General features: G+C 40.7%; 1 protein-coding gene across 11 annotated transcripts in view; it reads left to right on the top strand.

Annotated features, from left to right (window-relative positions):
• Positions 1-1,788: 1,788 nt before the first annotated feature.
• DLG1 (discs large MAGUK scaffold protein 1) overlaps positions 1,789-13,669 on the top strand; it is a 304,845-nt gene continuing 292,964 nt past the window's right edge. For 6 of the 11 annotated variants that reach the window (XM_066240954.1, XM_066240950.1, XM_066240949.1 and 3 more), the window contains exons 1-3: positions 1,789-2,220; positions 2,669-2,718; positions 3,384-3,515. In XM_066240954.1, coding sequence (XP_066097051.1) covers positions 2,700-2,718; positions 3,384-3,515 — 151 coding nt within the window. In that variant the 5' untranslated portion in view covers positions 1,789-2,220; positions 2,669-2,699. The remainder of the gene's footprint in view (positions 2,221-2,668; positions 2,719-3,383; positions 3,516-13,669) is intronic. The other 5 variants (XM_066240955.1, XM_066240953.1, XM_066240952.1 and 2 more) reach the window with 1 other exon arrangement.

Genomic DNA, 13,669 nt, shown 5'->3' with positions numbered 1-13,669 from the left:
AGCTCATCAATGAAATTTTTATAATAATAGCATGCATGGCATCAGTCATTTTCACTATTAAAAAAGCCCTATTTCACTATTTAAAAAATTCTTTTATTTAAAGCTCATTTCTTTTAAGAGCTTCATTTCACTTTTCCATCCATTTCTTCTGAGATGTTGCTTTAACTGTTGCTCAAGGTCTCAAGATGCTTGATCCAGGGGATTATGCAGGGGAGCATAGACATCTGCTACTGATATACCAACATATCACTGTCAAGTTGCCCAAAAATCACAGTGGAAAGAGCTCTGGATTAGAATTAGGAGACCTAATTCTGGGCTGCTGTCACTGATTAGCTTATATGTCCTTGGGCAAGTTGCTGCCCACCTTCGGACCTCTGTTTACCTTAAGCTGGGAAGGTGGGTCTAGTGGGGTCCTCACAAGTTGATTCCAAGGTACAATCCAAAAGTGAAAGCATTTGTTAAGCATACCTCTGAGTAACTGTTATGGTTTACGGTACAAGGTTCCCCGGACTATCCTTTTTATCCCAAGGATATGGCCTCGGTGAAAGGCTGTCAAGTTTACTGACCGGGAAGAGTCTTCCGGTTTTGAAAGACACGATCTCAGTGTTAGTTTTGTTATCCACTCTGGGTGACCTTGGTCAAATTCTTCCCTCCGGATCTCAGAGCAGGAAGGTCCCTGGTATCAGAATCTAGAACACCTGGGCAGTGACTTGGAAGCTTTCCGCGGGATTCTTTTTACAAACTGGGTAGCGAGCTCGGCCCCAGAGCAGGGGTCCTGTCCCGCCCGCAGTCCGGCACTGAGGTGCAGTCGAAACTTAAACTAGCTGTGCGAGCTAAGGGCGTCTCGGCTTCCGAGGAGGTGGCTACAGGTGAGTTCTTAAAGGGGCCGCCTGAGTTTGGGTAATACTTGAGACTGATGACTGGGCAGGCTGAATGAATGAGAGTAAAAGAAGGAACGAATTTTCTCTTTCCGCACTTAGATGCATTGTTTCTTGGAATTAATCACTTAAACTTTAAAATCATGTAGTAAAACCCTAAAACTCTTATCAAACTAACCTATCTCCCCATTTTACATGCCCTTCTTTAATTTAACTCCCCAAAACTTTTACTGAAGGGCGAAGAGTAACTTTAAAAAATCTGCAAAGTGGAAGATAGTGCAGAGATAGTACTCCAGGTCCAAACACCCCCCTATCCCCTTCCCCAGGCTTCGCCCTCTCCCGCCCCCTAACGTGGGTGGTGCAGTCGTCTCCTCCACAGGACTGCTGTTCTTGCTTCGGGATCTGCCTTCGGGGGCGCCAGGCACTCTCTCCTGCTGTGGAGTTGAAAACAGCACGTTTTTAGCGAGGTTAAAAGGGTGTCCCGGAACGTGTGTCTTGGATCTGGCGTAGGTGAAGTCACATCTCTCTTCAGACACCCCGACCCTTCCAAGCCCGGGGCTCTACTTGCTCAAAACCGGGGACCCACCGGTGGGCTAGGCGAGGTAAAGGCGGGCTCTTCCAGGGCCACCCCGGACACCTGTAGAGTCCGTGTGTCAACTCCTTTGTCTTCAGAGCCCCTTCGGTGGTCACCCCTGAAAGCGGGGAGGTTCAGTTGGGATGCTCCCGGGTCCGCTTTCCCACTCCCCAGCCCCCGCCCGGCCCTCCTCCCCCTTGGAACCCAAAGGTAGCGCTGAGAGCCCGGGCTCGGCGCGAGCCGCCTCCTCACTTGCCATTGGCTGAGAGCGCCGGGAAAGCGGTCACGTGGGGTCGCGGCAATCCAGCTTCGGGGCCGCCATCTTGGCGGAAAGTTTGGGGGGAGAGAGGTTGGGGGCGCGGAAAGAGGCGAGGTTCCGGGGGTGGGACGGCTAGGAGGGGAGAGGGCGAGCGGGCCAGCGGGCTGGGGCGAGTGAGGAGGCGGCGGCCGAGGAGGAGGAAGAGGCAGCGGGGGTGCGGCCGCCGAGTGGAGCTCCTCCCCCGTTCCCTCACCCCCCTCGGCTGAGCTCCTCGAGCCCCAGGCGGGGCTGGGGGACGTGGAGCGGGGCAGGGCGGGGGAGCCGCCCCGAGTCGGTCCGGGGCGCACCCCAGCTCCGCGCGCACGCCGCTCGCAGGAACTTTGTGGCGGCGCCGCAGGTGTGGGGGCCCGCGGAGGTGTGCATGTGGGGCGCGAGGGCGTCGCGGAGAGCGGCCGCTGCCCTGTCCGGCCCTCGCTGGAGTAGCCCGGAGGAAGCGAGCGAGGAGAAAGGCAAGCGAGAGGAGGGGGCCCGGGCATGGCGGGGCGATCAGCCCAGCCGGTCCCTTTCTCGGAACGCTTTACAGCGGCTGCTGGCTTAGGGGCTAAGGGTCGGAGCGCCTCTTCACCCCATCGCTGCCCCCCTGTAGCAGGTGGGGAGGATGAGAGGTGGTCCCACGACTAGGGCACGTAGTGCCTTTTGGGAGAGGTGGCAGCTTCGGAGAATTTGAAAGCCGACTGTCTGCCCGTAATTTGCAGAGGTATCACCCTAGGTAAAAGCTTTCTAGATTGATTGACACTGCTGGGTTTTGAGGCTTTGCTTTTCACTTGGGAAAACTTTGCCAGATGGGTTTTTCAAGTAGAGCTGGGAGTTTTTCGATTTGAGACTTAGGGAGTAATGCTAGTTTAACCACAATTCTATTCTCTTCTTTAGTTCTGTTTCTGTTTTACGTTTTTAAAGGTGTGTACCTTCTACCTGATTCTGAAGAAAAATGCCGGTCCGGAAACAAGGTGAGAATTTGTTTCGGAACTCTCTTGTAGATGTCACTTTTCTGGATGTCTGTTTTCTGATGGCTGTGTTTTAAAAATGTGTAACTATTGAGAAGGCACAGTCCTATCCTTGCTACTTAGGAAGTCTAAGCCTCGCATCACTCAGAAGATGGAAACATCTATATGCTTGTCAAACTTTCTTCCTTAACATCTGTCTGGTCCCTAGAGAGGCATTTTTCCCCCCTCTCAGATGTTCTTTTAAAAACTGTGAATTGGTGTTTTAATATTTTACTTTATCAGTCTTAGTAAACATTTTATCAGCCAATGTGGGATACTGGTTAAGAACTATTATTTTGAAACTCGATTATAATGACAAATTATAATCTGCTTTTGCATATCAAGTCAGATGAAACCATGTTACTAATACTTTGATCAAATGGTCTTTTATTGTGGTAGACTACCAGTACACAATTATTACATTCTACCCAGTTCTAACTGTGACATATGTTTAAATTTTTTGAGTCATTCTAGGAAATAGGGGTGTGTACATGAACATAGTAGCATTAGTTGCCCAGGAGGATTTGGGGAACTGTATTGATGTCTTGTAGAATAATTTGCTGCATAGCTAGTGTGTAATATTTCCTTGTAAATATATAACTTTAATCGGGCTCTTAATTTTTTCTCAGATACCCAGAGAGCATTGCACCTTTTGGAAGAATATCGTTCGAAACTGAGCCAAGCTGAAGATAGACAGCTCAGAAGTTCCATAGAACGGGTTATTAACATATTTCAGAGCAACCTCTTTCAGGCTTTAATAGGTGGGAATTAAAACTTTATTTGTGACCATTATATGTCAGCTAGGCTTAATGCTCCTTTGAATTTATTTGTTGTAAACTCAGGAGAGTAATGTACTTGTTCTCTTTGAGGCATTCAGTGATTTACATATTTTGACAAGCCAATATCCTTTCCAAAAATATTTAAGAAAAACTTCCACTATGGTTATTTCAGTGGTCTTCAAAAAACAATGTTTCATATCCTAGCATTAACTATTAAAAGAGGGTGTAGTTGTAGAATGTTTCAGGACCCTAAAGGTAAGACTGAACAACTGTTATCTTTTTGTATTTGATTTGTATTTCTCTGGAGTCGTTGAAAATGTTTAGAGTTCTGTTATGTTTAAAATATTCATTTACCTTAATATAGACCTCTGTTTAAACGTGGCATTCATGGAGTCAGAATTTTAGAACTAGAAAATGGTATTTGAGATGATTTTTGTCCAGTCTTATTTTCTAGGCAAGAAAATGGAAATAATTTTATTCTTAACTATAAATTAAATTTGAAGTGGTGCATTGTTTTTTTTTTTAAAGCTTTTTTTTTTTTTTTTAATTTTTCTGAAGCTGGAAACGGGGAGAGACAGTCAGACAGACTCCCGCATGCGCCCCACCGGGATCCACCTGGCACGCCCACCAGGGGCGACGCTCTGCCCACCTGGGGGCGATGCTCTGCCTATCCTGGGCATCGCCATGTTGCGACCAGAGCCACTCTAGCGCCTGGGGCAGAGGCCACAGAGCCATCCCCAGCGCCCGGGCCATCTTTGCTCCAATGGAGCCTTGGCTGCGGGAGGGGACGAGAGAGACAGAGAGGAAAGCGCGGCGGAGGGGTGGAGAAGCAAATGGGCGCTTCTCCTATGTGCCCTGGCCGGGAATCGAACCCGGGTCCTCTGGAAGTGGTGCATTGTTTTAAAAAACTGGACAAATAATAAAAGAGTCCTGAATTCTATTCCTGATACTGCCATTAATTAAATATTATATAAACATAAAACCTTTTCTAGGCAGTATATTAGCTGTAGAATGTGGGTGCAATAGAATAGTGGTTTTTAAGCCTTTTTATTTATTTTTGACAAAGATAGAGGGACAGATAGGGACAGACAGGAAGGGAAAGAGATGAAGAAGCATCAACATCTTAATTCTTCTTTGATTGCTTTCTCATATGTGCCTTGACCTGGAGGCTGAGTAGAACAGGTGACCCCATGCTCAAGCCAGTGACCTTGGGCTTCAAACCAGCGACCTTTAGGCTCAAGCCAGTGACCATGGGGTCATGTCTATGATCCCACGTTCAAGCTGGTGAGCCCTTGCTCAAGCTGGATGAGCCTGCGCTCAAGCCAGCGACCTTGGGGTTTCAAACCTGGGTCTTCCGTGTCCCGTTCTGATGCTCTGTCCACTGCGCCACCACCTGGTCAGGCTGAGCCATTTTTAAAAATTGACTTTACAGAGCCCTGACTGGATAGTTTAGTTAGTTAGAGAGTATTCTCAATACACAAAGGTGTGGGTTTGATCCTTGGTCAGGGCACATACAGGAACAGATCGATGTTTCTCTCTTCCCCTCTCTCTCAATCAATAAATTAAAAAAGTTTTTTATATTGATTTTGGAGGGAGAGGAAGAGGGGGTGAGAGAGAGAGAGAGAAACATCTTTTTGCTGTTCCACTTATTTATGCATTCATCAGTTGATTCTTGTATTGTACCCTGACCAGGGATTGAGCTCGTAACCTTGGCCTATTGGGATGATGCTCTAAACCAACTGAGCTACCAGCCAGGGCTTTAAGCTTTTTTTTAAAGGAAGCTAGATTTAAAAAAAAAAAAAAAAAAAAGAAGCTAGATATTTTTATAAAACAAAATTTTATATTTTGTAAACAATTCCCAGTATATAAAACAAGACAACCATCCAGTTACCTTGAAAAGTAAGGAAACCACTGAACTGGAAAATTTGTCCCTTCCAATTCTAAGAATGAAAATTTTTTATTAGTCATTATCTATATAACCTACTAAAATAAGGCGTATACTTCATTGCATTAGTATTATTTCCTCAGTAACTTCCAAGTAGGTACAGCCTATACATCTAATCTACTTGTTGATAGAGTAACTTTTGATACAATTTGAGGACCACCTTCAAGTTAGTGTACTCTGTGAAATAACTTATTGGTAAATTGATACTTTCTACTGAATTTGTTTTAGAATGAAAGAAGATTTTAAAGATCGTCAGTACACCTGAATAGTTAAAAAATTAACATTACTTTAAACTTAAAACACATTATACAGGAATAGAGAGAACAGTATAATGAGCTGCTATACCTGTTGCCCATCCTTAGAAATTGCCAGCATTTTGTCTTTTTTTGTTTGTTTGTTTAAATTGATGGGCATCTTTACATTTGAAATTCTAAGCTCTGATGTTTAAGCCCTAAATGGATGATTAAATTGAATTCATCTGGAAATAGCCAAAAAGGAAGGAAAAAATAGTTTTTAGTTACTTGTTTTCTAAATCAACGTTAAACCTAGGAATGTTTTATTTAGTAGGGTCACTGTTTAGAAAAAAATAGTATGACTTTTAAGTCCTCATTTACAGATAGATGTAGACACTGATAGACATATGTGGTCCTCTTCTATGTGAAGTCTACAACTTAAGACAATTAAATGGTTGGTGAAGTAACCAAACCATCTCTACTTAGATTTTTCTGTAGATTGAAGGTAGATTTGCTGTGTTTGGAGGAACATTTTTTTGAACATACTCTGCCTTGCCTGTTTTGAATGTGTTTATCTGTTTTTATACATAAGTGAATTCTGATAGAGTTAGTTTTCTATTTACTAAGTTTATATTTGTGGATCTTTGTCCTGAGTAATTTCATTGGTTGTGAATTTACTTTGATGTTTAGATTTACTTATCTTTTAGTGTTTTATGGCATATGGATTTAAGGAAAGTAATAAATTTTAGGAATTTTGAAACAGTTAAATTTAGTCGAAGTTTCTGTGTGTATACATCCTGTAATTGAATTGTCGACACTACTAAATATATGCATTCTTTTCTGTTTGCTGAAATTGAGTTGATTTATTAGCCTTTATTACTTATTTCAGTCTTTGAAAATATTTAGGTCACTAAGATTTTCTTTTTCTGCACCTGCAACATTGTTTTTGAAGGAGTGTGATAACATACTTTACACCTATAAATCACCCTAAGCTAGCCCAGAATCCATTGTTTTCATAGTATGTACTGAAAAATCCTGGATTAACTGTTTTCTTCTTTAGTAGGTAGCACTCTGTCTGGTACCCATGGACCAGACAAGCGCATTGGATTCAAGGAGACGTGGGGGTCTTGACCACCTGAGTTGTTTGAAAAATCATTTGGTGCTTAGATTCTTAACTTCCTGAGTTTGGAAACCATTTACTTAGGCTACAGTGAATTATCTAGTACCTCTTTGAATTTGCAGTTTGCATCAATTATTTATTTATTGATTCTACGAACTGGTAGTTTGAATTGACTGTTTTCATGCATTTAAAACTATTTGTGTGGGACTTGGGTTTTGGTGTTACAGAAATTTTGATCCCTCCCTGTAGTTGATATATAGATTAGGTTTCTGGTACCTTGGGGTTATTCGAGGAACAAACATGTACATAGTGTATTATATCAGTTTTAAGATACTAATTTTAAAATATTTCAGTATCTTTGAATTTGGGGTACATTTTATAACTGTTGTATATTGGCAATGATTTTATTTACCATGTGACACATAAAATAATGGTGCATCTTCTAATTTATATCCTCAATGTCAGTACCCTCAATTCCGTGAAATACGACAATCATTGTTCTTGCTCTTAGCTTGAAGATTTAAAAATTATTGAAAACAGAAAATCTTTTATTAACTTTTGAGTTTCAGCTAAGTTGTTTCTTTAGAGCTGAATATTTAAAGCTCACATCTAAAAAGAATCATGAGTTACACGAGCATTTGTTTCAAATTTATTCCTAAAACATCTAGTATTATTATTATTATTATTATTATTTTTTACAGAGAGAGAGTCAGAGAGAGGGATAGACAGGGACAGACAGACAGGAATGGAGAGATGAGAAGCATCAATCATTAGTTTTTCGTTGCGCATTGCGACACCTTAATTGTTCATTGACTGCTTTCTCATATGTGCCTTGACCGCGGGCCTTCAGCAGACCGAGTGACCCCTTGCTTGAGCCAGCGACCTTGGGTCCAAGCTGGTGAGCTTTTGCTCAAGCCAGATGAGCCCGCGCTTAAGCTGGCGACCTCGGGGTCTTGAATCTGGGTCCTTGGCATCCCAGTCCGATGCTCTATCCACTGCGCCACAGCCTGGTCAGGCATTTTTATATAAATGTAAGATAAAATCTGGCTAATTTTAATCCCTGATTTAGGTGAGAGCAGTTTGAAAACTTTAATATATTTGATTTTGTATTCTCATTTTTTATACTTTATTTGAAAATTTTGTGAGTAAACTAGACTGAATGTGGTTTGATTACAGTCAGAGTAGTCTAGGTCATCAGGTCTATAGTGGCTTGAGGCCATTTCTGATGCTTACGTTTGGGATTCAAGATAACTTGGTAGTCTTCAGATGTCATGCCAGTCTGACCCCTAAGGTTACTTATGGGATAAGAACTCATCTGTTTTCTTTGTGACAGGAGACTCAGTATCCGACTGGCTTTAGACACTTGAGTAAGTTGAGTCATATGATTTGTATATTTTGTCTGCAATATATAGCAAGCATATTTTAATTCTTTTTTAATTGATTTTTAGAGAGGGAGGGAGAAACATTGATTTGTTGTTCCATTTATTTATGCATTCATTGGTTGTTTCTTGTATGTGTCCTGACCCAGGCAAGCATATTTTAATGCAGTGTTTTATTTTAGTTTTGCAGGTATTTCAAATGAACATGGAGTATATAATAACAGTGTCTGTTTCTGAGATTTTTTTTTAGCTCCTCCTAGGTCATTTGTTGCTATTCCATTAATGAATAGTTTTGCTTGCTTTTGTAAATATGGTAAAAGACAGTTAAGTTTGTACTGGGTTTCAAAGTATGCTTATTTTTTTCTAATTGTAAAACAAAATTTACCAACTTAACCATTTTTAAAGGTATAGTTCAGTAGTGTGAAGTATATTTACATTGAACTAAGATTCTGTACCTATTAAACAACTAATCTCTTTCTTCCCCAAACCCCTGGTAAAAATACCATTCTACTTTCTGTCTCTATGATTTGACTGCTATAAATACCTCACATAAGGGGAATCATACAGTATTTGTCTTTTTGTGACTGGCTTATTTTACTAAGTATAATATCCTCAAGGTTAATCCATGTTGTATGTGACAGGATTACCTTCCTTTTTAAGGCTAAATAATTCCTTTGGATATACAAGGGGTTCTTGGGTTATGACACAGTTCTGTTCCTATGACAGTGACATAACCCAATTTTTGGTGTAAGTCAAAGCACATCCTAACCAAAGTCACTTACCTATCCTAACACAGTTGTAAAATCATAATCTGGAACATAAAAACACAACTAAGCCACAGAAAAAGAGAAAGGACATGGATATTCTGTATAGAAAAAATGGCAAAAAATGAATGTTAAAAAAAAATTCCAGACCTGGCTGTTTGCTCAGCCAGTATATGAAAGTCCCAGGTTCAGTTCCTGGTCAGGGTTCACAAGAGGAGTGACCAGCTTCTCCACCCCTCCCCCTTCTCTCTCTCTCTCTCTCTCTCTTCTTCCCTTCCCATAGCCATGGTTCAATTCAGGCAAGTTGGTCCTGGGCACTGAGGATGGCTCCATGACCTTGGCCTCAGGCGCTGAAATAGCTCGGTTGCTGAGCAACAGAGCAGCTGCCCTAGATGCCCATTGCCCTGTAGGGGGCTTGCCAGGTGGATCCTGGTTGGGGCTCATGCAGGAGTCTGTCTCTCTGCCTCCCCGCCTTAAAAAAAAAAAAAAGAAAAAAAACGTTTCTGACCCTGATTCCTGTGGTTGGCTTACACACTGGAAGGGGCATTGCAAGGTGGGAGAGAGAGACCTATTGGGAGGAGGAAGCTGGAGAGGCAGGAGAACCTGCAGAAGGTGCTGGAGACACTGGGTTAGGTGAGTCAGGATTGCCTGAGGAACATGCAGGAGGCACTGGAGACGATTCTACCTGCACTACAGGTGTTTCATCTCTAGAAGCAGCTGATGTAGAGGGTACAGGATCTGCTGCAGGCCTCTTTGCCTTCAAGAATTGTTCCAGGCTAGTCTGGAAGGTTGATGACTTCTCTTCCAGAATTTGCCTATAGCATTGCAAGGCATCCATAACAGTTGAAACACTCACATCTCAATTTCTTTTAAGTTTTTATGGGAGTGAGCATTGTAAACTAGAAACATATGTTGAGACTGTAGTAACCCGAGGACCTCTTGTATATATCACATTTTTGTTTATTTGTTCATCCATCGATGTACATTTGGGTTATTTTCACCTCTTGGCTATTGTGAGTATTGCTGCTATGAAAGTGGGTGTGCAAATATCTCATTGAGGCCCTTGCTTTAAATTCTTTTGGATATATATGTAGAAGGAGGATTACACGATCATATAGTAGTTATATTTTAGGAACCATCATACTGTTTTCTGTAGCAGCTATCCTAATAGATATCAGAATGTGACTCTTAAGTGTGTGTAAAAAATAATGGCTAACATTTATTGAGCACCTTCTATGTGCTAATACAAGTATCTATTTAGTTATTATAATTCTATGAGGTATATATTTATCTATGAGATGATTACAACATTATAGATTAGAAAACTGAAGCACTGAGAAATGATACCTCTTGCCCAAGGATGCTAAATTATGGAGCTAGAAATTAAACTTGGCTAATCTGAATGCAGAGACTTTCTTCACTGTCAACTTTTAGGATATTCTTTATCATTAGTTGAATATTTTAATGTGATAAAGGACACTAACAACAGGCATGTTTAACATAGATGTTCATCTGTAGGGTCAGTGTATCTTTTTAAAACAGTTTTTACTTTAGAAGAGAATATTTATAATGATGGAATTTATGTATTTTAAAAAGTGTATTTAACTTAATCAAAGTGTGAACTTCCAGCTATAATGGTAAAAAGTCAAATTTTCTTAGATTTTCAACTTATTATTGGTTCCAGTGATGTTATATTTTAGTCTGTTGCCAACTTTTTGTGTGTGTATGTATATGTGTATGAATGTAGGTGTCTAACATTTGCAGGGTGGGTTTGAGAAAGGAAAATATTAATAACAGGATCTGGATCAAGCTATTGGCTAAAACATTTTTTTTATTACTTAGAAATTATATGTAATGCAGTGACATTGATCAATAAGAGTACATAGTTTCAGGTGAATGCATCTGTAACAATTGAATTGTTGATTGAATTGTGTGCCCATCACCCAGTGTCAGATCATTTCTATCACTATATATTTTCTCTTCTTTACGCCCCCTCCATGGGTAACCACTTCATTTTTATCTCTGTCCGTGAGATTCAGTTTTATATCCCAACAATGTGTGAAATCATATAGTTCTTAGCTTTTTCTGATTTAGTTATTTCACTTAGTATAATGTTCTCAAGGTTTATCCAAGTTGTCATAAATAACAATATATAATTTCTTATGGCTGAGTATTCCATTATATATATGTACCACATCTTTATCCAGTCCTCTATTGAGGGACACTTTGGTGGGTTCCATGTCTTGGCCACTGTGAATAATGCTGCGATGAACATGGGAGTGTATGTGCCTTTACATACCAGTGTTTTTGAATTTTTTATGTTAGATTCCCAGTAGAGGTATTGCTGGGTCATATGGTATTCTGTTCTTAATTTTTTGACATACCACCATACTGTCTTCCATAATTGGCTGTACCAGTTTGCATTCCCACCAGCAATGAATGAAGGTTCCTTTTTCTCCACAGCCTCTATTGGCTAAAACTTTATGGACTTGGAGGACAATTTTATTAATTTTTCACTTGGTGGTTTTGATTGAATTTGATTACTTGTTAATAGTTTCATTTACTGTTGATCTGAAGCAGTGCTTTGATTACGTTGAATCTAGTTGAATTCTCTTTAGTACCTTATTTTTCTTTCTCTCTTTTTTTTTAAGTGACAGAGAGACAGACAGACAGGAAGGGAGAGAGATAAGAAGCATCAACGTAGTTGTGGCACTTCAGTTGTTCATTGATTGCTTCTCATATGTGCCTTGATGGGTGGGGGGAGGTTCCCACAGAGCCTGTGACCCCTTGCTCAAGCCAGCAACCTTGAGTTTTAAGCCAGTGACCTTTAGGCTCAAGCCAGCAACTGTGGGGTCATGTGTCTGTTCTCACACTCAAGTTGGTGACTCCATGCTCAAGCCAGTGACCTCAGGGTTTCAAACCCAGGCCTTCCGCCTCCCAGGTCGGCACTCCATCCACTGCACCACAACCTGGTCAGGCTCTTTAGAACCTTTTAATCAGAACTATAAAAGCATCTGTAAATATTTCTTCTAGTTTAAGTTGTTTCGTCAGTGTAGGGTCAAATTTTCTCTATTAAAATTTTCCTTTTTAAGTATTCTTCCAGTATACTATCCAGTCTAGAATCAGGTCTTGCATTTAGTTGTCATGTTTTTTAAGTCTCCTTTAATCTAGGCACATTTCCACATTCTTTCTTTGTCTTGACATTGGCATTTTTGAATATAGTTCCCTGTTGCTCTTTTTTTTTTTTTTTTTACTATATATTGTTTCTCTGTTTGCTTATTAGATTCAGATTGTATGTTTTGTGGGGTTCTGTATATCCAGAGGTACACGTCGTCTGCCCTTCATTGGTGATGTTAATTTTAATCACCCAATTAAGATTTTACCTCATTACTCTATAGTTCCTGTTTTTCCCCCTCACATCTTATAAACAGTATGAAGAGGAGACACTTAGACACCATGCATATACCCTGCTTTTTAGCAAAAATTTCACCTCCAATTTAGCATCCATTGATAATACTTTCCTGAACCAGCTTTTACTTTGTTAAAAATGACAAGTTTTGTAACAATAGCATTCCTCTACGTTTTCCAATTAACACTTGGTATCTTACTATAATTAAGAGCTTTCTTCCTCCCTTTTATTGATGTAGCTATCTTCTTTCAGTGGTTGATAATTTATTATTAAATAGTTTTGATATTCAGAATGTCTCAGATTTATCAAGTGGGATAAATCACAGCTTGTTCTTTTGTCTTTATGCCCCCATCTCTCTCTCTTTCCCTTTTAGCATTGTCTTTCTTTTGGCATAACAAAGTGTTCCAGCCTTGAAATCAACCATTTCTCAGAAGTTCTAGCTCCTTTTGATACACAAGTCGTTTTAAAGAATATTAATGTGAATACCCTATGACTGTTAGTCGAATAGTTGAAGTGTTGAAGTAATTTATTTTTGAACATTGGCTTGAACATTTTTCCTATTTCTAGTATGTTAAAAACTGTAATGCGTATCTTTAAGTTTCATATGATATTCTTTTCTCTGGGCATCCAAATGGCTATTTAAATGTACATTGGCTTAGAAGAAAGCAGTGAATCCGTGCCATTGTATATTTTAGTTAATAAAAACATTGTACTTTTTTTTTTTTAATTTTTTTTTCATTTTTCTGAAGCTGGAAACGGAGACAGTCAGACAGACTCCTGCATGCGCCCGACCGGGATCCACCCGGCACGCCCACCAGGGGCGACGCTCTGCCCACCAGGGGGCGATGCTCTGCCCATCCTGGGCGTCGTCATGTTGCGACCAGAGCCACTCTAGCGCCTGGGCCATCTTTGCTCCAATGGAGCCTTGGCTGTGGGAGGGGAAGAGAGAGACAGAGAGGAAAGCTCGGTGGAGGGGTGGAGAAGCAAATGGGTGCTTCTCCTGTGTGCCCTGGCCGGGAATCGAACCCGGGTCCTCCACATGCTAGGCCGACGCTCTACCGCTGAGCCAACCGGCCAGGGCAAAAACATTGTACTTTTAATCAGTTAACTGATACAATTTTTTTCCTCTGAAATGGCAGGATTTTATTTGTGTTTATTCAGCCATCTCTCCTACTTCTAGCATAGAGTGAATATGTTTGTAGAATATTACTCTGTGTATATATGTATATGCACTTCATTTTGCAGAGCAGACTCTCTACACAAATAAAATAGAATTGTTTTTCTTC

The sequence above is a fragment of the Saccopteryx bilineata genome, chromosome 8, assembly GCF_036850765.1.
Source record: "Saccopteryx bilineata isolate mSacBil1 chromosome 8, mSacBil1_pri_phased_curated, whole genome shotgun sequence".
NCBI classification, from domain to species: domain Eukaryota; kingdom Metazoa; phylum Chordata; class Mammalia; order Chiroptera; family Emballonuridae; genus Saccopteryx; species Saccopteryx bilineata.
Note: the sequence above shows the minus strand (reverse complement) of the source record. Positions and strands in the feature narration are given on the sequence as shown.